Source organism: Neofelis nebulosa, chromosome 4 (genome assembly GCF_028018385.1).
Source record: "Neofelis nebulosa isolate mNeoNeb1 chromosome 4, mNeoNeb1.pri, whole genome shotgun sequence".
Taxonomy (NCBI): Eukaryota; Metazoa; Chordata; class Mammalia; order Carnivora; family Felidae; genus Neofelis; species Neofelis nebulosa.
In genome coordinates this window covers 148358431-148386300 of record NC_080785.1, presented here as the reverse complement: position 1 = coordinate 148386300, position 27870 = coordinate 148358431, and the positions used below count along the sequence as shown (strand labels likewise).

Sequence of the window (27870 nt, the reverse complement as noted above, 5' to 3'; positions counted from 1 at the left end):
AAACAGAAGCTCCTGGACCCGCTGTCACATGGAATCCCAGGCTCCAGAGGCAAGGCCTGGGAACCTGCATCTTCATAAACTCTGCACACGGGATTGAGAACTTCTGGTCTGTGGTGCCGGGTCGCAGCTGGGCCTCCTCGTTTGCCTCACCACCTGCCGCTCTGATGCCAACCTGAGGGGGTCACCTTCCCCAGGAGAGGGGCTGCCCTGTTTCTCTCTGCTTCTCTGAGGCTACTCGTTAAGAGGACCTGAGGAGCTGGGACAATAAACAAATGCGCCTCCCTACCCAGGGAGACCTCTGACCACAGGGCTGTGAGGAAGGTGAGGCGGCCCTGAGGGGCCCTCCAGACTAGGAGGAGGCTCCCTCACCTCCACGGGGCCCGCTGGCTGAGGGTGAGGTGAGATTGCGTTGTGGCCTCTGGGCTGGAAGGCAGGCTGCAGTTTAACGTTGTCTAGCAGTGTCTGGGGGCAGGAGCAGTTCTGGCGGTTGAGGGCAGATGCTGGGCCCAGGGGAGGTGACTGACCAAGACCCAGATGCCTTCCCTCGCCCTCTACCAGCACTGGCTGCATTCACGTCAAATAAACACTTCAGGGATAATTCATTTTTTCTCAAAACATAAATTTATTACTCCTCTCACTACATCTTTGAGCACCTTTGCCAGAATCTCGGGAATGTGTAGAACCCTTTGCACACTTTACCCTTACTAGGCCTTGGCGACAAGGTCCCTCACAGCTTGTGCAATGGCATCCCTGTCGATGCCAAACATCTTCAGCAGCTCAGCTGGCTTCCCACTTCTTGGTACCTCGCCAACGGCGAGGCGGGAGACAGTGATGCCAGGCTCACCCACTAAGGCGGAGGACACTGCCTCACCTATGCCACCTGGGTAAAGGAAAGGAGGCGAGTCAGGTGATGTGGGCCTCAGGGTGAGCAATGGGCACCTCCTCCCCGGCCCTCTGCTAATCTGAGTTTATTCCTTTACCCAAGGATGACAGAGACCGCACACATACACCCTCCTCCGGGCCTGCGGCCAGAGCAGACATCACCAATCACTCACGATACTTATGTTTTGTCATAGGCCCAAATGCAGCCTCTGTATCATTTTTAACACCATCCTCTGGGCAGGGGTTATAAACGAATGAGCATCTGGACTTGACCCCAGAGACTAGGCCCATCTCTTCCCCTGGCGTGAAGCCTGTCCTGGAGGACACATGGAGTGTGCTAGTGAGGGGCTGCTGTGCACAGGACCGTACAAGACAGAGATTCTGTGTTGCTTTCCCAGTGCGATCCCGTACAACAGCCTTAACGCCCAACTATGTCAGGGACACAGGCCACCTTTTCTACTCTTAGAGGCAAGGTCAAGATCCTCACGGGCTCCCTGGGTGGCAGGGGCTCCAAGGAGCCATGCCAGCAGCTGCGTTTGCTGGGTCCCTGGCCAAGCCTGGGGCCTGTTAAGAGGCCAAGTACTAGCTGCTCCGCAGGACGGCTCTGGGTTTCCTGGGGCAGGGGATGGAGAGACGTCCAGCCCTCTGACTGTGGTCCTGTGGCCCTGGCCCTCCCCTGACCCATCTGCCCCTGCCTCTCTAGCTCGGGCTCGTCACCTTCGTAGTAATGGTCCTCCACGGTGAGGATCCTCCCCTTGGTAGCTCGGGCGCTGCTGAGAATGAGATTCCTGTCCAGGGGCTTGATGGTGAAGGGGTCCAACACACGAATGTTGATCTTCTCTGTGAGGGGAGAAAACACAAGTGCGCGGTTTGAGCAGAATGTGCTGGATGCTGTGGGTGTGTCCTCTGATAGGTGGGGGCAGGCGGAGGTGTCTGAAGAGTCGCTGCACAGTTACAGGCCTGCATCCTCCGTCCCTCTGTTCCCTCCACCTGGCTAGTGTTTGCCAACCCTCAGTGGCTTGCCCTCTATCTCTGCTGATCTGTGATGCCCACATACTCTGGCATCCCGCACTCCCTGGTTTAGGAGCATCTGGTCTCGGGGAACAGAAGCGCCCCTCTCTTCCCTCGTATCCTGGGTCAGGAGATCTCAGCCTTTGCACCACCAAAGAGTGAGGAGTGGCACGGCAGGGACCTGCACAGTTTTGCTTCATCCTCCCAGGTGCCTTTGAAGATACAGGGAAAGCCAGAGGACAGCTCCAGGTGTCTGACGCGAGACAGGGCCAGGGCTCACGGGGTGCGGTGGCTGCAGGCCCAGGTGCCAGGTCAGGCGGGGACCCAGCAGAATGGCCTCAGAAGGAAAAGTCTGACTGTCCCGTGCCTGCTTCAAGTCTTCCCCCTGGGTCTCCATCCCTGACAGGGCTGGGCTGCCCCTGGCTTCTCTCTAGCAACTTGGAGCTCTGTACACACTGTTCCTTCTGCCTGGGCCTCTCTGCTTATCAGTTCCTACCCACATCTGAGGTCATTTTCCTAAGGACACCCATGTCTGCCTTCTCTTTCCTGCTCAGCACAGCTACGACGAGGCGTCTGTTGCGATTCTGCGGTGTGGGTGGGGGCTAATTCCCCTACTGTATCAGTAGCTAACATCTGTGAGCCTGCAGTGATAACAATGCTAGGTCACATTTATTAAATCCTCAGGACAGCCCCACCGGGAAGGTAACAGTATCTCTATTTTATGGGTGGGGAAACTGAGGCATGGTGATGCTTAATAACCAGCGCCCCCACTAAGTGGTGATTCAGGCCTATTGGCAGGCTCTAGACCTCTGCTCTGACCACCGTGCTGAGGCACCTCAAGTCCTGCCCCGTGGCCCTGGGCCTATGGCCACTGCAGCCCCAGCGTTTAGCATCATACTGGCCACATAGTCACAAGTGCTCAAAAGGTGGCTTTTATTACTACCATTTAATTCGAGGAGACTCATTCTTACCCCCAAGACCTAGTACACCATCAGCACCCGATCTGGGACCTGCTGGGTCCCTCCCTGCTCACCTTTCTTCAGTAGGTCGGCAGCAGCCAAGGCCTCGTGCAGGGTCACCCCGGCCCCAATCACAGTCACCTGGTCATCCTTGCTCTTCAGGACCACCTGGGGAGGACATGGATGCCAATGAGGCTCAGGGATTGGTGGCCTGGGATGAGCCCTGGCTTCGGGCATGCTTTGGGGATCTCACCAGGGCCATGTATGGCACTGACCTTGGCTTGTTTGATTTGGAAATCCTCATTGCTGTTATAGATGATGGCGTTTTCTGGGCGACTGGTCCGGATGAAGCAGATACCCTGGAACAGAGCAGAATGACAAAGGATTATAGGATGCGGCGTGGCCAACCTCAGGGAGTGGATTCCTTCTAGAAAGGCCAGCCTTCCTCATTTGCAAATCTCCACCATGCTGTCCCCCCATGGGTGTGTGACAAGCCACCTCATGCTGGCTGCCCCTCCAGTAGGAAAAGGGACTGTCATTCCTCAACAGGGTGGACCTCTCCAGACACTCCTCCTGAGCGAGAGCAGCCCAGCAGCTTGGCCAGCCCCAGGCCCCAGACAGAAAATGGCTGTTCTTTCAGGTAGGCTGGTCTCTAAGTCGGGCTTTCCCCCAGAAGGCATCTGGCAAAGGAAGGGGACCCATGGGGGCACCCCAGTCTACGGCATTGTGGCTCTTGGTCGAAACCATATTACTCAGCCCATTCTTTCGGTGTTGGAGAGCCCAGCTTGGCAGAGCAGACAGGCGTCAACGGCCCGATGGTGCAGGAGCTGCAGATTCTCAGTGGGGAGAGTACAGGGCTGGGTTAGCAATGTATGCTATGCGGCAGGAAGGGGCATGTGTATTTTGTTTTTCCTGATCTAACCTCTACAAACTACAAACACCAGTGGCAAGGTCAGGAGACACCACTGTGGGGCAGTCAATGACCAGACCAGCTCTTGGCTGGCATGCTGACACCAACCCGCCCATACTGGTCAAGAATAGCCACGTGACCAACCAGGCCCTGTGGGTGGCTCAGTCGGTTAAGTGTCTGACTTTGGCTCAGGTTGTGATCTCGTGGTTCGGTTTGTGGGTTTAAGCCCTGCATCAGGCTCTCTGCTGTCAGCATGGAGCCCACTTCAGATCCTCTGTCCCACTTGCTCTCAAAAATAAACAAACATTTAAAAAAAAAAAAAAAAAGAATAGCCATGTGACCAACCTTTGTATTGGCTGCTAATTCCACTGCCTTTTCCGTAGACACACCATCACTTGGGTAAAAGACGGTTGCAGTGGGGATTGACCGAAACATGGCCAGATCTTCCAGAGCCATCTGAGAGGGCCCGTCTTCCCCTGGGGTGTGGGAAAGGATACAACTGAAATAAGCCCCCCACCCATGGAATGGAATCCTGTATCCCCAACCTCCTGATCTGAAAGTCTGGGGAAGTTACAGGTGCAAGCGTCCTGGCCCCGTTCAACTCACCGATGGACACACCACAGTGGGAGCCACAGAAATTGATGTTGCTCTCCGAGATGGCCGCCATGCGAATCTGGTCGAAGGCCCGTGTGAAGAAGGCCCCGAAAGCGCTGCAGAAGGGCACTGTCCGGTTGCGTGTGGCACAGCCCACGGCGACACTCACCTGGGAAGCAGGTAGGGGGGTGGTCAGTGTCGGCCCCAAAGAGTGGGGAGAGGGTGGCCGGAGAGCCCAGAACGTCTCACCCTTCTTGAGGGTCGGAGGATTCAGTCATGCTAGTAAGTGAATTCCCTTCTCCCCATGCAAGAGATCCCTGGGTACCCACAGATTCCACAGTCTGTCTCTGAACATCAAACTCCTTTGACTTGGAATAGCCACGTCAAAAATTCTCTTAAAATTACTTTCCTGGGGATTTTTTTTCTAGCAAATAAGCAAGACCTTGTAGAGGGTAGGCTAATAAACTTGGACACAGATGTTCTTTCCTGGCGTTCTGCAAAACCCCAGGCCCCATCTTCCTGGCCAACCCCCAGCCCTCTACAGACACCAGTCCTCCCCAACCCTCTTTATGCCTGAGGAAGTTCCAGACCCAAATCCCTGCTTAGAAGCACCGAATGCAGGCAGTGGTTCCAAACTGGCTGCCTCCTGATGTGAGTCCTCCTTCCCCAGCCCCTGGGCCCACGCCAGCCCACACACCCTGCCAGTTTGGTCTGGACCCTCCAGCTGCCCAGACTAGAAGCCTCAGAGACAGAACTTCAGCGGGAGAAAGAATTTTGGATAGGGTAGGGCCAGACGGCCTTCAGACAGAGGAAGCTCCCAGTCGCTGGGGGCTTGTAGGCCAGGCTGGGCAGTTTGGCCAGAGGACCAGAGCTGTTGGACCCATTATGTTCCAGCCTGTGACTGTGCCTGTCCCTGTCCTACCACCTGGAAGGCCCTTTACCCCAAGAGACAGGCCTCGCACACCTTTCACCAGCACGCGTGGCCTCAACACCGCATTTCCTGCGTGCGATCTCAGCCTCACTCAGCTCCTGTCTGTACCCTCATCCGGGATATGTGCACCCGACGATCACGGGCACATCCCTCTCCCTTGCCACTATAGTACTCGAGGTCAATGCCGGGTCCTGGCGGTTCCTGTGGTCTCCCTGGGATGGCCTCCAGCAGGCACCTAACACTGCCAACATAGCTGCCCCAGGGGAACAGGAGGACCTCAGCCCCAAGGCTGTGGCTGGCCCTGTGCCCGCCTGCCTACCCCAGCACCCACCATGTTCTGCTCAGCAATGTAGCACTCAATGAATCGGTCTGGGTGCTCCTTTTTGAAGATCTCTGAGAAGGTGGAATTCTTGGTATCCCCATCCAGGGCGATGATGCGGTCGTTGACGCGGCCCAGCTTCGCCAGGGCCTGTCCATAGGCCTTGCGGGTAGCTATCTGTGGGGGATAGAGCATGAGGGCTCTGAGCACCGGGATGGCCTGAAGCCTGGCTTGGCCTCAGCGGAGGGGCTGCAGCTTTTAGGGAGGAAAAGGAGAACAATAGGGGCAGAAAAAGGAGGCCCAGCAACACCCAGTCCCATGGAAATTTAAGTTCTGTAAGGTTGCCAATGAGAACTTCTACAGGTCTTGGAAGTGCCTGCAGCCTCTTGTCCTGAGCCCAGCTGTGAGCCCTCCAAGCTGCAGATGTTCTAACAGATCCCCCCACTCCTGTGACAGAGGTCCATGAATCTACCCCACTCCACACAGGAATACACAGAGGGCCTGGGAGTCATAAAGCCTGGTAATGGTTCACACAGGGGAGGGCCCTGGAGCAGGATAGGCCTGCTGAGGCTCTGCTAGGCCACACACCAGAGGGTGGGGGGTGGGGGTGGGGGGGAAGAGTCCTGAGCTCAGACCTAGGGACTCAGGGTGAAGGGCCAGGGATGGAGAGACACTCAGGTGCTGTGGGCTTTGATCCCAGCACTGCCAGTAGGTTGCTGTGTGACTGGGCAAGTCTCTTGTCCTCTCTGAGCCTGTGCAGGTAAATAGTTCCAGAGCTGGCAGTCCCCACGGAGGAGATGGCAGGACTAACACCTCAGGGTTCCTCCTCACCAGCAAATCCCTCTTCTCTCCCTTTCTGAGCCTCCCAGAGACACATCTCAGCCCCAGGCTCTGGAAACCAGAGAACAACGACCACACCAGCCAGGCCAGAAAAGCAAGGCCCAACTCTGTACCTTGTCGCCAACTTTGTAGCTGGGTGGGCTGGGCATGCGGATGTTGGTGATGTCCACTAAGGGGGCATCCTCTTGTGGGGGAGTCACAAGGATCTTCTTCGTGCTCTGGATCTGGCTGCAGATTTCCTGGACAATCTGATCGGCCATGTTTTTGGGGAGGGGCTTCCCGTGCCAAGCCTCCTTGTCCTCTATGCCTGTGGGTGCAACAGAGGAAGGCAGAGGGCCCAGTAAGACAGTAGTTCCCGAGGGCCAGGAAACTGCTCCACCAGTTGAGGGCAGGCCAGAAGGCCTCCCTGGAGGGGAAAATACAGGGCAGGAAGGATGCTGCCCCAGTGAGGCAGAGCCCTGTGCTGGGAGCTACGGGGGTCAGGAAAAGAGGGTCGTGGTGACCAGGAGTCCACATGCCTGGTGCCCACCAAGTAGCCGGCAGTTCTCCAGGAGCCCACAGCCAATGGGGGAGGGGAGCATGCATGGGCCGCTGTACTGCCTCCCTACCTGCAGGGAGGGATCTGTTGTAGAAACCTACTCAGTTTGTTGAATGGGTTGGTCAGGAGGAATGCTGCCCATGAGAGAGGCAAAGCTGAGGCCCAGAGCAGAGGGAGCACAGTCAAGGTCACCCAACACACTGGTGTGCAGCAGAATGGCACCCAGGCGCGTTCCTCACCATGCTGCCTTGCTGTGTGAGGACCAGCAAGGCTTAAGAGCCCCCTCCTCTGAGGTCACTGCGGCCCAGGCAGAGCCAAGGACTAACCCTCCCACATAGCATGCAGCACCCCCACAGACCACCGTCTGCCCCAGAAGCTTTGCGGTTTCCAGATCCCACTTGATGGTAACACCTGAGGCATCAGTGCCAGGCAGCAGCACTGGGGTGGGGAGGATACCCAGGGGTCTTCTCCTTGATGTCCACCCTCTACCAGAAGGCTCCAGACCCACGCACCTTCTCCCACACAGCAGTACTTGTCCTCATTTCCTGAGTCCACGTGGGCAGGTGGGCTGCCACAGTGCGTGGCACAGGGAAGCTGGCCCGAGGTCTACAGTTAGGCCCCATGTCCCTGGGCAAGTTCCCTGACCACTTCTAGCCATGTTTTCCCATGTCTACCATGGGCCAGGGCTGCCTCAGCCCGAGGGGTCTGGAGCCCCAGGAGCCTGAGTGCTGGGGAGGAGGCTTACACCTGCATCATGCTCTCAGGCCCAGCCAGGAACATCTTCCAGACCCTTCCAGGCCCTCTGCTCATACAGGACTCTGGATGCACTTTACCCGGTCTTCCCAGGTTCTCTGGGCCCTCTGTGCCAGCCCTTCCACTCAGGGCAGACGAGAGCTGCCAAGGATGCCGTGCAAATGACAACCAGGAAGGGTGTGGGGGACTGTGTCACTTGTGAGTCCTCCTGCAGGCCCTCCTCTCCTCCTGCCCAACCTGGGCTTCAATCCTGGCTCAGCCACACTGACCACTGAGTCACTTCTCAGAGCACAGCATCGCCTGCCCCCCCTTCCCCAGACAGGTACATGCGGTGTAAGGTGGCAAAGGGTCAGTACTACCCCAGACACAGGACCTCAGAGACCACCCCCACCTGTGGAAAGCCCTACTGCCTCCGCTGGCCACAGGGCCTGGTCCCAGGGGTGGGGTGAGCGAGGCAGGGTGTGCAGACAGACCTGAGATCCCCCGGCCCTTGAAGGTCTTAGCGATGATGGCCGTCGGCTGGTGCTTGGCCTGGCCAAAGGCCTTGCACAGCTCCTCCACGCTGTGTCCATCCACGATGACGGTGTGCCAGCTGGGGACAGAGGAAGGAGAGTGAGCAGTGAGGGACGGGGCCCACCCCCCGAGGGGCTGCCCTCACTCTGCTGCACAGCCATAGGCTGGGAAACACTGAAGAGTGTCAGGGGCGCCTGGGTGGCTCAGTCGATTGGGCATCCAACCCTTGATTTCAGCTCAGGTCATGACCTCGTGGTTAGGGAGTTCGAGCTCCACATCAGGCTCTGCACCAACCTCCAGGGACCTGCTACCGATTGTCTCCTTTTCTCTCTCTGCCCCTCCTCCACTTGCTCTTTCTCAAAAATAAACATTAAAAAAAGAAAAAAAAAAGACTTTGGACTTTCTTTCCCACTTTTGGTTTCATTTTCTCTTTTTCTTTCTCCTTTGTACACATTCTTTTACTTCCTCTTATTTGCCTCTGAATAGATTTTCTTTCTCTTTCCTAAGTATTGCAAAGCTTGGTCCATTTATTTTCTCTTTCATTTCTGATCTACTGGTTTCCCCTGAAATCTACTCATTTCCTGAAAGCTGCATTGGGGACAATGCACTGGGTCTGGAATGTGTCTGCTGTTGGCCTTTTATTCAGGGAACACATCTCATCACTCCATAAATGCTGGATGTGGTGCTGGAAACACAAAGTGAGCCAGGCTGACAAAGATAGAAGGGAAGGAGCCTGGACAGGCTGAAATTTCTCTCTTAGGCCCTCCTTTCTGGGACTCCAGTAGCAATCAACAGCAATAAAATTAGTAGCAATAAGATAGCAGGTAACGTGTCCTGAGTGTGCACTCTGTGGGCACTCACTGAGCACCACACATATGAACCCACTGCAGCCTCACCACAATCCCTTGGGCTGGGTACTGTTGTTTCCCCCATTTTTTTTTTTTTTTAATGTAAAGATGGTTTTTTTTTAGTGTTTATTATTTCTGAGAGATGGGGCAGGGGGGAGGCAGAGAGAGGTGGGGACACAGAATCTGAAACAGCTCCAGGCTCTGAGCTGTCAGCAAAGAGCCCGACGCATGGCTCCAACTCACAGATCACGAGATCATGACCTGAGCTGAAGTCAGACGCTTAACCGACTGAGCCACCCAGGCACTCTGTTTCCTCCATTTTATAGACACATGAACTGAGGCACCGAGGATGGAACAAGCCTGCCTGCCCAAGTTCACAATGCAAGTTGTTGACACAACCAGGACTTGTGGACACAGGTTATGGACACAGACCCAGGGACACTGCCAGGGTTATGCTGCAAGTCCCCGGCCAACACGGCCTGGGGAGGCTCTAGAGACACCGGTGGCCCAGTGTCCTCCTCTGTCAGGTCAGTCACCAGAGAGAACAACCTGTGGCTGCTATGTAACCACAGACTGCAATCCCACCTTTGACCTCTGCCAGGTAGACTCCTCTACAAGAGCGGCCCTGGAGGCCCTTGGCCCCTGGAACCGTGCACAGCCCCAGCCCAGGGCCTCCTCAGCAGAGGATGAGTGCGGGGGCCTGGGTTCCCTAGAGCCTCAACCAAGCACAGCTTTTATTTGGGTCAGGGGAGGGACACTGAGGTGAGAGCCCCCCCTTGGCTAACACCCACCCAGATGACCTTCCTGCTTGGGAGTACGTGACCCCAAATTCCCAACCATTCATGGCCCCTTGAGGAAATCTGAAAACCCCGTGTTTCCCACTTCACCAGGAGAGGGGGCCTGCTTCTGCCCTTCAGGCTGGCTAGGGCCACGCACAGGTAGTAGCCACCGGACAGATGCTCAAACCCCTCGAGAACTATCATGTCCCACAGCCTCACCAATAAAGGAACTCACTCACACTGGGCCTCAGCCCACAACTCCAGCTGGAGGCCTGGGTTGCTAGTTTAAGTCTGAAATTTTGAGTCGAACGCTGAAAAACAGACACCTTCTTTAGATGGGGCTTGGCTCGCAGCTGACTCAGCCCCTGAACCTGAAAAGCTTCCAGCTGGGATGGCTCCTTTGCCGTGAGCGTGCTCAGGCCACAGCCCTCCCTGTACTTACCCAAAGGCCTCGCAACGCTTCTGGTAGACGTCCACCTGGTGCTGCAGCGGGGTGGGGTCACTCTGGCCCAGGCGGTTGATGTCAAGAATGGCAATCAGGTTGTCCAGCTTGTAGATGCTGGCGAAGGCCATGGCCTCCCACACAGAGCCCTCCGACAGCTCCCCGTCTCCCATCATGCAGTAGACGCGGTAGCTGCAAAAAGGAAGTGGGTCAGAGGCTAACCCCTCATCCGGGGCCCCGTGCTCCCAGCCCATCCCTCCTGGAGAGCTGTCCCCAGAGAAGGGCACAGCAGCCGCACAAGACATCCGACAGTGCCATCCGTCAGGTCCCTGCTGCCCAGCTGGGGCCACACCCAGGGCTCTGCTGAGTAAATGAACAGTTGGTGGGGTTACTCTCACTGGGGGCACGGGACTTGAGACACCTGCATGGGGTGGGTCTACTTCTCTCCACCTGCCCAGGAACTAGTAATGTTGGGGAGCCCTGGGGACTCGATCCCAGGGGCAGGATGGGGAGGCCGAGACATGGCACCAGGAGCATCCCAGGGCAATTTGTCAGGTGAGAGAAGGGTCACTAACAGGGGCATCTGAGGACCGGGATCACGGTGGGAACAGTGCATCCTAGGATGGGCTCTCCCTGAGGCTCCAAGGCTGCTTCTCACCCCAAGACTCACGCTAGGCCCAGCCCTTTCTCTGTCCTGGGGGCCTTGTCCTGAGTCCACAAGGCAACCATGATGGCTTCAAAGGCAGTGCTACCTGATAAAAAGAGCACTGAACTTGGGGGCAAGTTACCTAGTGAACAGAGCCTTCCTTAGATCCCAGGGAGGGTGGAGCCAAGGGGATGAGGCTAGAGGAAGGGACACCAGTTCAGAGACTCTGAGATGTGGGGGGACGGAGGTGGCTGAGGGGCAGCGGCCACAGGCGTTAGATCCAATGACCTCATCATCCACGGGCCTGTGTGGGCACCTAGGGGTTCCCTGTACTGAGTAGCCCTGTCCTTGAGGTAAGCGTACTTGCTGTTCCCAAATCACACGGACAAGAAAACAGGCTCAAAAATCGAGGGTCTTGTCTAAAGATCACGCAGCTGGGGACCTTAGCCCACACTGTTCATTCCTTGCTGTCTAGGAACACACACAGAGGAAGCAGTGACAGGACATGGAGATCCTTCCCTTTCCTGGCCTGGGATCCAGCTGTGTGGCCCCAGGGAGTGAGGCTCAGAGGGGACACAGCTGCCTGCTGCTGCAGCAGGCAAGCCCTGGAGTGGGCCGCAGTTGAACTGTTCTAGCTTCAGGGCCTCCGACTTCCAGGCCAAGGCAGGGGAGCTGGAAAAGAGGCGGGGACAGCCAGGGTGTGCTGTCAGCATGACTCAGCACTTCTGCAGGCCGCCAGGTCAGGGAGGGCTCCAGCATCCTCCCTCTGCCTGTGCCTTCCCTTCTGTGGCCTCCAGCAGGCCAGGCCGCTGGGTCCTGGGCCAAGAGCAGGAGTTTTAGGGCCCACACTCGAAGAGGCCTGTCTGAAGCTGTGTTCTGTCCCCACGCTGGTCTCCTGTCCCCTCTGCAGGCTGCAAGGGGGCCCAGAGATGCTGCAGGGGTTGCATCTGGTACAGAAGCTCCAGAAAGTGAGGAGCCTGATGGAGACTGGTAGGGAACCTGACTTCCCCGGGAGACTGCACAGAAGCACACTGGCTGCCTTCCCAAGGCCAAGCCCACTTCTAGGGAAGTCACACTGGGGCCAAGGGTGGAGCGTAGCCTCAGGCTCAGATCAGGAGGGCGTGCTAAGGTCCTGAGGAGACACTTGGCAGCCCGTGAGCAGGAAAGGGGCCCCACGGAAGCTGGGGCTAACCCTGAGGCTCTGTACTGAAGTTGCTAGTTTTGGAGAGGGGGCTGCAAATGCCCACGGTCATGAACTACCCTGAAGAGAAGGAACCCTAAAGAGAGGCCTACCTTTGCTGCAGAAGTTATCTGAAGAGCACCTCAAATGTCCAACAACAGGACTGCCTAACAGGTTTATATCCATAAAAGAGAACACTACGCAATCATTAAAACTAGCTCTCAGGGCGCCTGGGTGGCTCAGTTGGTTAAGCATCCGACTTCGGCTCAGGTCATGATCTCATGGCTTGTGGGTTCGAGCCCCGCGTCAGGCTCTGTGCTGACAGCTCAGAGCCTGGAGCCCACTTTGGATTCTGTGTCTCCTTTCCCTCTGCCTCTTCCCCGCTTGTGTTCTGTCTCTCTGTCTCTCAAAAATAATATAAACATTAAAAAAAAAAAAGCAAAAAACTAGCTCTTGACAGTTAAGGGAGAAATATTCACGATGCTTAGATTTTTCTAAAAAGCAGAATGTGGGGCGCCTGGGTGGCGCAGTCGGTTAAGCGTCCGACTTCAGCCAGGTCACGATCTCGCGGTCCATGAGTTTGAGCCCCGCGTCGGGCTCTGGGCTGATGGCTCAGAGCCTGGAGCCTGTTTCCGATTCTGTGTCTCCCTCTCTCTGCCCCTTCCCCGTTCATGTTCTGTCTGTCTCTCTCTGTCCCAAAAATAAATAAAAAACGTTGGGAAAAAAAAAAAAAATTAAAAAAAATAAAAATAAAAAAAATAAAAAGCAGAATGTAAAATTGTATACATACTAAGATTACAAATTTCTAAATTTCTTCTCTCAATAACATGGAGGAAATATGGTACATTAAATGAGATTCAAATGGGAGGTAGCTGAGACTAGGAAAATGGTTCATTTCTTTTTAATGCTGTTCCATATTTTTCACATGAGCTGTAACTGTACTCGACAACTCAAACAAAATTATTTAAAAGAGAAATGAAAGTGAGCCAACTTGACGTATGTTTCTTGGTTGAATGACAGGAGAGACGTGACCCGAGGCCAGATCTATTCGATCAGGCCGCTACCTCCGGGAGCCGGGAGCCGGGTAATTCCCTTGACATCCCCGCCCGCTCCCGACAAGGTACAGTCTAAGAGCCTGAGCCTTAGCCAGCCCTGGCTGCTGAGAACCCAGCTAAACCCCTTCTCCCTACACTGGCTTGTTCCATTATGTTAGGGTCAGGAAATGACCCTTCACAGGGAATTATTTCAAGCATCTGTAGGGAATAATTAACTCACATCTCTGGTTCTGGGCCAAATAAAATACTCTTAAACATACATCCCATTCTTTGTGCCTTTCACCTCATGGTGAATCACTTCTGGTGGAGCTGAGCTTGGCCCCAAGAGGGTCTGAAAGCCCCCAGCCTCAGCTCACCTCCTGGAGAGTGGTCTCAGGAGCCCCTTCCCCTGCACATAGTGTCACATCCTATGAGGCTCTCTGTAGCCCTTCTCTTCACTGGATCCACAGTGACCACCATACCCTCTTGAATGCCCTGGCTGTGGTCCTTGTCCTGCCAGTGGACTGCAGGGCACTGGGGAAGGGACTCCTCCAGGAATCCTACTCACGGGCTCCCAGAATCTGCTTCCCTCGGGCTCCTCAGAGCAGCCTGGGGCCTCTTAATACACTCTGGATGCTGGTCCTGGGTGCAAATCCTGCCGCCACCACTAGGAAAGTATTTTACCTCAGTTTTCCCATCTGTGAGAGGGTAAGTGTAGTCATGTCACCACCCAGCCCACAGGGGGCTTATCAAGGTGAAACCCTAGAAAGCACTGCACAGGGTCCCAGTCAATAAAGGAATGAAGGAACCATCTCACGCAGCCAACACTTCTCCCCTCCTACCAATAAAGACACCGGTCTGCAGGCCCAATCTGGCCACACTACATAGCCTTGTGACTGAGATCTGGCGCAAGGGGGTTCTCCTCCACACGTCCCTGGGCTGGAGGAGCAAACCTCTCTGCCCACCCTCTGCAAGTCAATCTCCCCAGTGTTTGTTTCTTCTTTGGCTGACAGGTGGGGCTCAGGGATGCCCAGAACCCTGCAGAACACATAATCTCCTTCCCCACGACGAAGGCATGTGGCTCGAGCCTGGGCATGTGGCCAGACACCGGAGGGGTGGGGCCTTCTGAGACTTCAAGGTCCAGATGCTGGCCACAGGAATTCACCAGCCCAATGACTCTTGGTGCACTCCTGGCCCTGCCGTCACTAGGAAGGGACACTGGGCATGTCTCTGCTCCTATGAGCCTATTTCCTCATCTAGAAATGGGGCCGGTCATGGTCCCGCATGCATGGTTACTCAGCTTCTATTCCCCACCCCAAGAGGAGGTACCTGGGTGCAACAGTTAAGGGGGGGCCACTGAGGACCCCTCCCAAAACTACTGAGGGTAGCATTTGGGGAGTGCGAGTGTTACCTGGCTTTGTCGAAGTATTTGCCCGTGTAGGCCATCCCACAAGCGGCCCCAAGGCCCTGGCCCAGGGAGCCAGTGGCCACATCGGTGAAAGCTTGTTTCTGTCATAGCAGAGAGCCACAGTTACTCACAGGGGAAACAGCAGGCAATAGCATTTCCCAACTATCCTCCCAGAACCCGGTCTTGGGCCTGCCCTCCCCCACCGCTGATCCAGGTGCAGGGCAGGCAGCCTCCACCCAGGGTGTGACCTCTCACTCTCCTGTAACGGTAACTGTGCCAGCCCTGCCCACAAGGTTGCTGTGTGACCTCAGGCTCCCACATCACCCACCTTACTACACAGTGTCCAGGAGGAGTCTATGACAAGACTGATGAAACATTTGGACCTTGTGGGTGCCCGGCTCGGTGGGAGGGGCAGGGGTGAGTTTTCATGGTGACCCACGAATTCCGAACATTCACAGGAGCCAGCACCTCGAGGAGTAAGCTGGGACCCTTCCCTGGGGTGTCACCAGCATCCTGCTGTGACACCCTCACTGACTTCCCGGTGGACCTGTCTGCACAGCCAGGGAAGCCCAGCGGGGCAAGGAGGCTGGATGTGTGGTGCCTGAGGAGAGGTCGTCTCTGCAGCTGATCCCTGGGCTGGGGCCTCAAAACGCCTTGCTTGTCTTTAAGGACCAGCTTGGGGTGAAGACTGTGCCCTGGAAACCCCCACTACATCCTTCCATCTTCACCTCAACGCCCTCTTCCCCCTTTCCACACCATCGGTTTCTCGGTGAGCACCCTGCCCCCTTTTCCCACAGCCCTTGAAAAATAGGAAGTGGAGACAGAGGCCTGTGCTGCTCGAGGTGGGGGCTGCTTACCGGAACAGGGTGCCCGTCCAAGTCAGAGGTGATCTTCCTCAGGTTCAGCAGCTCCTCCTCAGGCAGGAAGCCGGCCTCAGCCCATACAGCATACAGGATGGGAGCCGCGTGGCCCTGCCAGGGGATCAACGGTTGAGGGGGCATCAGCTGGGGAGCTGAGACTGGGGGCTGTTCCTGCCACACACTGAAAGCGGGGCCTGGCCAATCCCGCTGGCCCTTCCAGGGCAGTAGCAAGTGAAGGCCACATTCCCCCTTCATCCCTCTCCAGCTCAAAGCTCCCACAGCCAAGGCCGAGTGGGTTCTGGACAGGTGCAGGAGGAGCACAGCTGTGGGGCCGGTCGATGCCAAATCCCCAGCAGACAGCCGGCAGCCCTAATCCCTGGTTTCTGGCATGTGAGCAGACTTGGACAGCCTTCTAAGCTCTCATGCCTGCCCTGGGAGCCCAGAGGCCACAGGGCCAGAGCTGGGTACAGGTGGATTTCAGGGGTCTGTGGAATAGTTTGTGGCTGTGATTCTCATGAGTGAGTGGCAGGACAGGGCGGCTCATCCCAAACCCTGCTGTGGTGCGCCACTCCTCAGGGAGCACACAGTGGCCCTGGAGTGCTGGCCCAGCACAGAAAGATGTGTGCACAAAGCCACAAAGCTGTACCCCAGACATGGACTTGAGTCCTACCTGTTGACACGAAACAGGGGAGAACACCTGGCAGATCATTCTCATGGTCCCCTATCAACAGCTGTTTATTTCTTAACGTGGATTTAGTGTGCCAGCTGGGTCAGCACAGACAAAGACACCAAGAGACAGGCTGGGCCGAGCCGGTGGACGAGGAGCGTGGGTGGAGAGGGTGGGCCGGGGCCAGGCTTACACTAGGGGGTAGGTCCCCTTGGAGATCACTCGCTGCTGGCACCTTCTCACCATTCCAGGGCCCGTGAGACACCTGGCCCAGGAGAAGGCTGGCAGGCTGGGCTCCTACCTTGGAGAGTACAAAGCGGTCGTTGTGAGGGTTCCGGGGGTCCAGGGGCTTGTAGCGCATGGTGTGGAAAAAGAGGACAGCCATGATCTCCGCGGCACTGCAGCATGACGTGGGGTGGCTATGGGCCAGGAGAGAGACAGACGCATGCATCATGGCCCTGGGCCTCTGACCTACAGCACTCACCTCAGGCCCACATATGGGGTCCTGGGGGGTGCATGTGCTAAGGAGTCACAGGCCTGGCTAATCAGAGCCACGCGCTCCTATTCCTGGGAGGGCTGCACGGGGTCTCAAGGATGCTGTATTGGTGGCACGGGGTCTCACCCTCCTGGGGCCCAAGAGTCCAGATCCCCAGAGACACAGCAACTGAATATTTCTGGGGCCAGACTAGAATAAGAAAGAAGGGGCCCTGGAGATTGGGCCCAGAATAGACCCGGTGCAAGGCAGTGTCGAGGCTGGAAAGTAGAGCCTAGTTCTTACCTCACGGCTCCTAACAGCAGTTGGGAGAGCTCAGCAACCGGGAAGCAGTGACCCCTTTATGTCCGACCCGTGAGCTATATCCCAGAGGCACTGCTCAAGACGGTGCCCACTTGTGAGGGATACCCTGCCCTCCCAGGCTGCCAAGCGTGCTGGCTCTCTCAGGCCATGGGCAGGGGGGTGAGGTAGTAAGGCTCATAGAATGAACACAAATCTCCCAGCAGCCTCAGTCCATGGGGTCAGCAGTCGGAAAAGTGGGGCTTCGGGCTCTCCGAGACATCACTGGTTACCTGGAAGCTTTTCAACGGGCATTTTAAAAGCTGGTATAGCCATTAAAAGCCAAGCCTTTGTGCAGAATTTAAAAGGCAAAACATATAATCTCATCTTCCACAAAGGCTAAGATCATGAAAAAATGAAAACCCCTTCTATGACAAGGGTTGCAGGGGGCGCTGACACAAGAGACTGCCCTTCCGGCCCTGGAGTGGTGGGGTCAAGGGGTCTCCCCTTTCTTTAGCCTCTTGCTCTATGAAATACAGTTACTTGAGAGAGCAAATAACAACCTGTGTTAACAACAGAAAGTACAAAGGTTCTACCTTAGCTGAGAGTTGTTCAGGTCTCTTTGGGCCCCACACAATTAACCCAGCACTGGGGCTAGAGACTGGGGGACATGCTGTAATTCCTGGCTGGTCCTGAAGAAGCCTCCCTTGTCCACAGTTTTGTCAATATGTTAGCCTCAGAGCCCAGTGCCTCCCAACCACCCACTCCATGCAGCTTAGCATAGCCCTCTGATGCTGCTCGGAGGTCCACGTGGAAACATGCCCAATGCCAAACCCAAGGGGGCATGCAACATCTGGAGTTCACGCGCACCTCCCTCCTCCCCTGCCAGTCTGCTCCCCCCACTGGGTTAGGGGGTGAGTCACTCCCAGCGCAGACACATTAGTAGAGAAACCCAGAACTGCCCATGCTGGTTTAGTACCACATTCCTGGCACACAATCATCTTATACTTAGCCATCTCTATGAACTCCTGGTCATGGGGAAAAGACACTAGGCCTGAAAGAGGGAGGTGAGGAGATGTAAATAGGAAACCTTGCTCTGCCGGCAGGAACCCCGCTCCCTCATTCCTGTGCTGAACTTCAGCTGGAGGATATCCCCATCAACACCAGTTAGGCTGATGTCAGGCCTCCCGAGCCTCCCAGGGTGGCCCAGTCTCTGAGGACCCCATGTTTCGGAAGTTATGACCCCATGATGAGAAGTTGGGGAAGGAGGCGGGTGGAGAGTGGGCCAACCTCTCAGAGAAGAAGGAAGGAAGGCAGGTGCAACAGCTCAACCCGCCCCGCCCACCATGTGAACCCAGGTGACATTCCCCACAGGGGCTTCATGCGGTGGCAGCATGCCCAGGCCTGGGCAGAGGAGACGCGGATGGAGGCAGAAGGTCAGCCGTGAAGACACTCCAGAAGCTGAAGAGTGTTGATTTTAACCCTTCCTTGCTAGGTCCATGGTGAGTGAGCCTACAGTGTTATTCCCTCCAAAGCCTGCATCCCAGCCTCACTGCTGGCCTGGTACCCACAGATTAAAGAAAGAACAAGTGCTTCACCTCCCCAAGGCTCAGCTCCTTCACTTGTAAATGGGGATGCTGTGGTGGGGGGCGGGATGGGTGCCGGGAGGCCCGGTAACATAATGCATCTGTCACCACTGGCCACACCATCTGCTGGAGGACCTGATGCCAAACCTCTCAGTGCTACTCCAACTCCTCACATGCTGGCTGGGACCATGACACCTTGCTGACCATGAGGCAGGCAGGAGGAAAGAAACAAGCCAAAGATTGAGATGTGGCTGTAAACTGTAGAGTGCTGAGCACACAGGAGATGGTTACTTGTAAGCTCAACCTACTACAGGAACTTCAGGGCCCAAAGTGTATGGAGTCTGTGGATTCAGAGCCTGAGTTTTCCCAGCAACCCCCGCCTGCCTGGGGGCAGACTTCTGGGGGTGGAGGCCCCACCCCTGGTGTTGTGACACACGCATGGATACAAACTGGCTAGAGACGGGTGGGGGGCGGGACTGGCTAGAGACGGGTGGGGGGCTGTAGGGTACTCTACATCCTACTCCCTGTGACGCATGAGGACTACAAGTTTGTCCAAAGTAAACGGTCCACTCTCAGTCTCGATTTGTTCAACCTATGAAGGGGGCACTGGCTGCTTAGAGTAAGGCTTGATAAGTGTCTCAATGGTCCCACTTAGCAGAAGACACATTCTTCCAGGTGTTCCCCCTCTTCCCTTTAGCATGCACTCCATATCTTCACCAGTTTCTCTGCAGGAAAAGTGCAGAGAAGGTCCCTCACCCCTCTGACTAGGCTACTCTCCATTATCAATATGGCTTCGAGTCTCCATAAAAATGATGCTTCTCCACCCATACTCAAACTGGGCCAAATCACAAGGAGTCACAAGGCTTCTCAGCAAAAGAACAAACCAGGGATGCCAAACAGCCTCACCAAGGGAGACCCCAACGTGTAAAAGTACAAAGGAAGTCATCTACTGTGAAGAGGAAGTAAGTACCCAATGAAGAAAGTAAAAATCACAAGTGTTGAAAACCCATAGTCAAGAAACAACTTAGAAGGTTAGAAAAATGGAGTGAGCTCAGACAGTAGAAAGATAATAAAAAATAGAAATTCATGAAATAGGAAGCAAATATACAATAAGAAAAAAAAAAATCAAAGCCAAGAGATAGCTCTTAACAAAAGAGTACAAATTTAGAAAACTTCTTATAAGGCAAGATCCAGAAAAAGAGAAGGCCAGTGTCAGAAGCGGAAGGACAGGCATACCAGATGATACAATACTCTAAACAACCTGATGCAAATAAGTTTCAAAACAGGAAAATGTTTAAGAAAAAAATAACTTATCAAAACTGACTCAAGAAGAAATAGAAAACCCAAGTAATCTTTGAACTGTTACAAAGAAACCAATTAGCAGCTGCAGATGTACATTCACTAAGGCCCAGCAACTCCACTAGTAGGAACGTTCCCCCAGCAAAATGTGTCCTCTAGGAAACACAGGAGTTGTCCCTGCATCATTTACAATGGCCAATCCTGGAGGCCACCCATGTGTGCATCAACAAAATAGACTCATCATATTATGCTCAGGTAAGGGAATACATTGCAGCACAGGGACAATGAGTGAATGACACAGACCCAGCACCCACATGTGAGCAAAGTGCACTACAGAAGGATCTGCAGACCAGAGAAGACCATCCTATTTACAGAGATATACAAATATTTTAAAACAATAAGGAAAATAATGGGCTGAAAATGCAAAATTCAGGGTGTAGCTCTTTCTGGAGGAGGAGGGACACCCAGGAATGTTAAAGCACTGTAATGTCCTAGTTCTTAAGCCTGGTGGTAGGCGTATCCAGTGTATTATTTATAACATGTGCATTATTTATATATCTTTAAAAAAAAGTTTATTTATTTGGGGGAGGGGAGGGGCAGAGAGAGAGGAGATAGAATCCCAATGTGGGGTTCCAGGTCATGAACTTTGAGATCATGACCTGAGCTGAAATCAAGAGTCAGACACCCAACTGACTGAGCCACCCAAGTGCCCCAGCATTATTTATATTCTTGTTTAGGCATATATTTATTTAAACAAAAATACTCAGGAGGGAATCCCAGGGTGCAAGGTGGAAGTGAACGTTGAAAGCAGTCCTAACCTCTTTCTGTTCCCAGACGGTCCTAGCTGGCTCCTGCCTGGAAAGACTGCCTCCAGACTTTCCCAGCTTTATCCCATGCCACCTCCTCTGAGAAGCCCTACCTGACCACATTATCTAAAAATACCTCTTCTGGCCGGCTGAGTGGCTCAGTCTGTTAAGCGTCCAACTCTTGATTTTTGGCTCATGATCTCATGATCAAGAGATCGAGCCCTGCATTGGGCTCCATGCTGAGCATGGAGCCTGCTTAAGATTCTTTCTTTCTCTCTCTTTCTCTCTAAATAAATAAATAAACAAATAAATTAATTAAATTAAAAGACCTCTTCTTCCCCGCATTGACACTTGCCACCACCTGACATCACATGCCTATTTTCTGCCTGTCTATCCTACTGCAACACAAGCTCCGGGCAGGCAGGGACTTTGAGCCTTTTCACTGTCGTATCCTCAGGCCTGAACAGCTCCTAGCACACAATGCACAAATGAATAAATGATGTATCTGGCCCTCAGCCTCTAAGGATGTGACCTCTCTGAGCCTCGGTAAACATGGAGATAGTAACAGAACCTCACGGAATGAGGTAGTGTATGTGTAAAGAGCTGGGCACAGTGCACACAAAAATGGCAGTTGTTCGATATTTGCACTTAACATATCAGAGATGAAGTTAACCTCTTCCTCATTTTGAGTATGGAACCACTAAGGCTCACAGAAGGGAAGTGCCTTGCCCAAGGTCACAGAGTCTACCAACAGAAGAGCTAGGACAAAAGCAAATGCTATGAGAAAATCAGGGCGCCTGGGTGGCTCAGCTGGTTAAACATCCGATGTCAGCTCAGGTCATAATTTTGTGGTTTGTGGGTTCGAGCCCCATATCAGGCTCTGCGCCGACAGCTCAGAGCCTGGAGCCTGCTTCGGATTCTGTGTCTCCCTCTCTCTCTGCTCCTCCCTGACTCACGCTCTGTCTCTCTCTCAATAATAAATAAATGTTAAAAAAAAAAATTTAAATACTAAGAGAAACTGCTAAACAGATAAAATGTGGTACATCCCCACACAATGGAATATTCAGCAACAAAAATAACTAAGTGCTGCAGCCACATGCTACAATATACAGGACCTTCCAGACATTATGCTAAGTGAAAAAAACCAGACCCTAAAGATCTCATTATATATGATTCCACGGATATGAAATGCCCAGAAGAATTAAATTTACAGAAACTAGATTAGTGGTCGCCTGGGAGCTGGGAGTGAGTGCAAATGAGCAAGAGGGGCCTTTTAGGAATGATGAAGTGTCCTAAAACTTATGATCAATCATGGTTAATTTACTAAGTTTACTAAAAGCCACGGCCTGTACACTTCAAATGTTATGATTTGCATATAATACCCAATAGAGCTGTTGCAGATTGTTTTTAAGTTTATTTATTTATTTTGAGAGAGACAGTGAACAGGGGAGGGGCAGAGAGGCAGTGGGGGTGGGGGGAGAGAGAGTACCAAGCAGGCTCCTCACTGTCAGCGCAGAGCCTGCTGTGGGGCTCGAACTCACCAACCGTGAGACCGTGACCAGAATGGAAGTCAGACACTTAACCAACTGAGCCACCCAGGTGCCCCCAGATTTGTTTTTCAAAGGAGGAAAAGGGGTGAGGAGCCCCAGTGGAGGAAGTTCTCGAATGTCCGTGTTTCCCTGTCCCGTTGTACAGCCCTCAGAGATCCATTCAGGCCACAAGTGCAACTTCTGAACAAGAAGCCCAAACTGTGCAGGCCCAGCCAGCCGGGCCCACCTGCCGCTGGAGTCATTCACCTAGACCGCCACAAACAGCCTGAGCAGACTCTGCCTCACTGGTCAGCGCAAGAGCACAGAGACCTCCGGGCAGGCCCCAACCCTCAGGGCGCTCCAGGCATCCGGGGCAAACAGCTGTGGAAGTTCCAGATGCTGTGACCCAGGCTCTAGTGACCACAGAGCTGCCTAAGGAAGTAAAGCCCAGGGACCAGGGCTGTGACAGGGGCCACAATGCGTTCAGAGCTGACGGGAACCATGGAACATCTCAGTCAGACGTTAAGCTGGTTCTTGGTTTCAAGAAACACTGACCACCAGCACTGCTGAGTTCCAAGGTCACTCAGGCGAAGAACTGAGTCACTCTAGGCTGGTGTTTTCACACTGAGTTGGGAAATGCTGCTGCTGGGGAAATCTCAACGGGCTGTGTGTGCTCTTGCCTCAGTCAGCATCAGGATAGGGTGGAAATCAGCCCCCAAGGAAAAGGAGGCCCAGGCAGCAACTTTCTGCCCAGAGAGACAGGCCATACCTGGGGCCAGAGACTCAAAGGGGCCTAGGCCATGAAGGGGCCCTCTGAGCACTCAGCCAAAGCATCCTCAAATGCCAAAGCTGGGTATGTCCTTCCTGTCACTTCAAAGTTACAGGGACCACCAGAAAGTGGAGCTCATAACAGCAGATGGCAGGACCCCAGAGCTTGCTCAGTCCGTTCCCCCAGGCTACTCGTGAGGGATCCAGTTTGAAAACCACCTAAGGACTTCTCCTTTCAAGATGGGGAAACTTCCCTGGGATGGGAAGGGCCTTTCTTTCTTTTTTTTCTTTTTTTTTACATTTTTATTTATTTTTGAGAGACAGAGAGAGATGGAGTACAAGTGGCAGAGGGGCAGAGAGAGACTGAAACACAGAATCTGAAGCAGGCTCCAGGCTCTGAGCCGGACACAGAGCCAGGCACAGAGCCGGACGTGGGGCTCGAACTCACAAACTGGGAGATCATGACCTGAGCTGAAGTCGGACGCTGCAGATGCTCAGAACAGGGCCTGGGTTAGGTTCCTGTCGTCTTCTGCTTACCAGCCAGGTCTGGCCAGACATTATATTCCCAGGTATCCCTCCCAACACTGTGGGTCAGAACCCAAGGGACTCGCTACAGGCACAAATCATGCCCCCTCTCCCCCCACTCCACACTTCAGGCCTAATTCTAAAGGTGTCCTCCAACAGCACTCAGCACTATTTGGATAATGCCACAGCCCAGAGCCCCGGTCAATGAGAGCTACAAAATCTTCATCACCAGCCTCAGCAGCCAGGCCACTTCTGACAAGGCCACCGGGTTTCACTTTTTTAAAGCCTAGATGAGCTGGCTCCCTGCCACAGTTCCCTCAGCATGTGCAGGGATAGGACCCCGGAGAAGCCTGGCCATTGTTGAAGCTGCCTCCACAAAGAGCCCTCTGTGAGGCTCTGTCCCTCAGCGCCTCTGACACAGAGGCCAGTGTCCTTACTCCCTGGGGCCTGGGGAGCTGACATGGGGTCAGCGATGGCAGAGGAATGGGAAAGCTCCTGAGAATCCAGAACCCTCCTGAACCCAGAACGTGTGAGCGCAGCCCCTGTGGGGGGCCATGAAAAGACCTGGCCGAAGCACTGTTTCTCCCCCAGGGCGTAAGCTCCCCAGAAAAGGGGTGTCCCGAAGGGATGGTCACTTTGGCTGTGGCTGCTGCCCAGACTGGGCCAGGGCCTCACTCCCTGTGGGGAGTGGGTAGGGCCTCAAGGTGAACATCCAGAGTCCTCTGTTGCCATCTTTTGTGCACACACAGAGCTCAGCACACACCCTCAAACACCCCTCGTGACAGGGGTTGTGTAGCAGTGTTACTTCCTTCTGAAAAAGAAGTTTTCTCTAAGTCTCTCCTGGTCTTTACACACTCACAAACAACACAGGAATCATGTCTTCTACGCTTTTTTTCCTTTTGGCAACTGAACACTTTTTGAGCTCAGTGAGTTCCTCCAAAAGGCATTACAATGTAAACTTGAGTGTCTCTCAGGGCCACACTGTATCTTCTTCCTGTAGGTTTTTAACCACGTAACAGAGACCCAGGAGAGCCACTGATCCCACCCCCAACAGCTGTAATGTTATCTTATTTCTCTCAAAATGCTTTCAGACTGAGTGACATCTGCCATCACTGCACCTGGTCTTCCCTTTTCCAACTTCCCCCTGGGAGGCCCCTTCCATTATAATGTTACTTCATTTCTCCAAGTGCCTTCAGACTGACTTGACTGATACCTGCCATTACTGCACCTGGCCTTCTCCTTTCCCCAACTTCCGTTCTCCAGCCTGGCACTCCCTGCCAGCCCCATGAGTCTTCCTATCAACCCTAGCCCCTCACTGGGAGCACAGAATAGCTAGCCACCAATGAGCAGCTTGGGCAGCTCACTTAACACCCTAAACTCAGTTTCCTCATCTGTAAAGTGTGCAGGTAACAGCATCTATCTCATATGGTTATTCTCAAAACGCATGAGACAACATTAGCAATAAAGGATGCTTGTGTCATGCCAGGGATACCCATTTGGGGGCAGGACCCTGCAATCGTCTGCAGGTCATATCTAGCCTCGCAAGATGCTAAGATATGTAACACCACTTAGTCGGGTAACTGCTGTCTCTGCAGCTAGATCCCCAAGAGCCTGGCTAGACAGGTCCTAGCACACAGTAGGGATCAATAAGGCCCTGCAGGGTGAATGACCCCACTGAAATGGTCAAGGGAAGGAGATCTAGTAGTACCCAGCAAGCAACACAAGGTGTGCGGACCTACTGTGTGTCAGGCAGGGGAGGGGCACTGCAAGGTGTCTGGCAGGGGAGAGGCACTGCAAGTAAGGCAAATCCTTGCCTAGGCAAGGGACGTCACACAGAATGGGCAAGTCTGACATAAACCCGATAGAAATAACAGCTCTAGGGGCGCCTGGGTGGCGCAGTCGGTTAAGCGTCCGACTTCAGCCAGGTCACGATCTCGCGGTCCGTGAGTTCGAGCCCCGCGTCGGGCTCTGGGCTGACAGCTCAGAGCCTGGAGCCTGTTTCGGATTCTGTGTCTCCCTCTCTCTCTGCCCCTCCCCCGTTCATGCTCTGTCTCTCTCTGTCCCCAAAATAAATAAAAAACATTAAAAAAAAAAAAAAAAGAAAAAAAAAAAAAAGAAATAACAGCTCTAAAGCATGCATGGGGCGGGGGGGGGGGGGGGGGCAGGAGAAGCTGCCTGCCAGGGGAGGTCTAATCCCTTCTGAGAACTGGAGGTCTTGAAGGCATAAAAAGTGAGTGAGTACCCATCCTGAAAGTCAGAAGAGATTTACTTATTAATGTACCCTGTATGACACTGGCCAGAAGCCAGAATTTTGGGGTTGTTCTAAACACACAGCTTGATTGGAGAGATTCCTGGAAAATCACCCCTACCCAACCCTCAAGATCACTTCATCAATCCAGCACAGGGCAGTCTCTGCAGCCTCATGCCAGGCCCCAAGGGAGGTGCTGGAATCCCTGAAACCACCCAGTTTCAGTGGGAGCTACCACTGTTCCCATTTTACAGAGTGAGAAAGCCTGTGGAGTAACTAACTCACTGGCCCACCCTCTCAACGGACCTCACCGACTGCCTCCAGCAGCACAGCGCCCTGTCATTATGTCCCTGCTACCTTCGGAGGCGGCTCCCTGGGGTCAGCAGCAGCCTTTCAGCACCTTCTCAGCCAGAAAGGCTGGCGGGGAAAGGATGTTGGGGGATGGGCCTCCCGCCCCTGCCCCTGGCGGCTGGCCATGCCCTGGGACCTTGTCCTCTATCCTCGGTTCTCTCAGCCTTCCAAATCCCCGCTCCCATTCCTCCCGCCTCCGGCCCGCAGGTCACGTCTTAGACCTCCCCTGCACGCCGCGTGCCGAGGTTCTGCATCCACACGGCCACTTCCTCCCCACTCTGCATCTCAGCAGACCCCTGCTCCAGAATCAGACCCAAAAGCAAGGGTGGCAGGAACGTGAAGAGGCGAAGGGGAGAGGTCGTGAGGCAGAGAGAGGGCCCGGCCCCACTCAACCTGCAAAATGAAGGGTTAAAACAGACGCTCTCGCGTAGAGCAGCTTGCATTTCAATTGCAGCCCTCGCCGTGTGTCACCTTGAGCAACTGACTCAAACTCGGAGCCTCGGTTTCCCCATCCGCAAGGTGGAACGTTGGCGGTGCCGCCCACAGAGGGCCGCGCGTGCAGAGCGCATGGCACAGGGCCGGGCTCTCGGCCACAGTGCAACAATAGTGGCCCTCTCGGCTCCGGATTCCCAAGCGCAGTCCGCGCGCTGCGGAGCAGCAAGGGAGCCGGCGCCCGGCGAGGGGCAGGGCGGGCCCGAGACGCAGCGGGAGCCGCGGCCCACCGGATGGAAGCCGGCCAGAGAGCGCGCGCCGTGGCGGGAGGCGCCTCCGGCCCGGGCCCTGCAAGGCGCGCGCCTCTGCTACCTGACCGCGACCCGGCCGCCTCCCTCGAGGAGGCTTAGTGCAGCGCGACACGGAGCTGGCGCGCCCACAGTTACCGCGGCCTTCGGAACGGCGCCCTCCCCCGCCACGCGTCTGGCACTCACCCCGAGCCGGCCGCCGTGGTGGCCTGGATGGAGCTTATGCGCAGACGGTTGGCCGTATCCTTCAGGGCCTGCAGCTTCTGCTGATCAGGTTTATGGTAGCCCTCCATGGCGCGGCCGGGCAGGCAAGCGGATGGGGAGGACGAGGACGCGGTCGCGGAGACTCACGGGTTGCACTACCGCTCCGGCGATGACTGGCAGGGCCTAGGCCCGGCGCCGCGAGGAGCGAGTTAAGACTCCCCGGACCCGCCCACGAGGGCGGGGCGCCGGCATCACCCCAGGCCGCTGCGCCGCGGAGCCCTCCTCGTCCCGCCCCCGCCCCGCCCCCTGGCCGCAAGAACGGCCAGTGGCCTAGCCTTCCCGCGCCGTTCCGGGAAACCCAGGACCACGCCGTCCTGGGCGCCTAGGGACCCAGCCCCAGTCTATCCACCTGCCTAAACTCCCCCTCCCCCTGTTCGGACCCAGACATTTGCTGGGCAGCTTGGGGCTGCCAGGCTCCTGAAACAGAACTGCCCTGCCAGAATTAACTATACAGACAAGTAATAATAACTCCAGGTTCTAGGCTTAGCTCAATTTGCCTGACTCACATCTTCACTGCAGAATGTTCTGTCTCCTTCCTCCGCACAGCTCTGGTGGAATTGAGAGAGGAGGTTTCATTGGTAACCCATTTTACAGATGAGCAAATTGAGACCAGCCAAGGTCACATGGCTTGTGGGTGCAGAGGTCTTCCCTAGCAGAATGGCTCCATCTACAAGCCCCAGTCCCAAGAGAGTAAGCCCCAGGGCTTTGGGGGCCTATAAGATGGGGATTATGAAAATGAGAATTAGCAGTAGTAGTAATGATAATACCAGCTGACGTTAACTGAGAAATTACAAGTGACAGGCCTTTCACAAATTATTAGGGCCTAAGGGCTGCAAGATCAAAGGGAGGTATCACCAGGGTATATCAT

General features: G+C 54.7%; 1 protein-coding gene across 2 annotated transcripts; it reads right to left on the bottom strand.

Annotated features, from left to right (window-relative positions):
• Positions 1-602: 602 nt before the first annotated feature.
• Positions 603-27139, bottom strand: TKT (transketolase). Of its 2 annotated transcripts, XM_058726570.1 has the most exons (15): positions 18485-18749; positions 17895-17940; positions 16416-16533; positions 15445-15558; positions 14591-14688; positions 10320-10511; positions 8211-8329; positions 6560-6753; positions 5619-5783; positions 4369-4525; positions 4108-4238; positions 3128-3211; positions 2927-3020; positions 1600-1722; positions 603-880 (listed from the first exon to the last, which is right to left on the bottom strand). In XM_058726570.1, exons 1-15 carry the CDS (start codon positions 18564-18566, stop codon positions 705-707), a joined length of 1893 nt encoding a protein of 630 aa, XP_058582553.1. In that variant the 5' UTR covers positions 18567-18749; the 3' UTR covers positions 603-704. The 2 variants fall into 2 exon arrangements, with proteins under 2 accessions (XP_058582553.1, XP_058582554.1); XM_058726571.1 differs by lacking the exons at positions 17895-17940; positions 18485-18749 and adding an exon at positions 26925-27139.
• Positions 27140-27870: the final 731 nt, after the last annotated feature.

Bases quoted from the DNA above. Each gene is read 5' to 3' on its own strand.
- TKT (XM_058726570.1), bottom strand. From the start codon at position 18,566: ATGTTACCGGGCCTCCCGGCACCCATCCCGCCCCCCACCACAGCATCC. The intron at 14,689-15,444 runs GTAAGCAGCCCC...CTGCTATGACAG, and splicing joins TGGACGGGCACCCTGTTCCG to AAACAAGCTTTCACCGATGT. The intron at 10,512-14,590 runs GTAACACTCGCA...TCCTTTTTGCAG, and splicing joins AAATACTTCGACAAAGCCAG to CTACCGCGTCTACTGCATGA.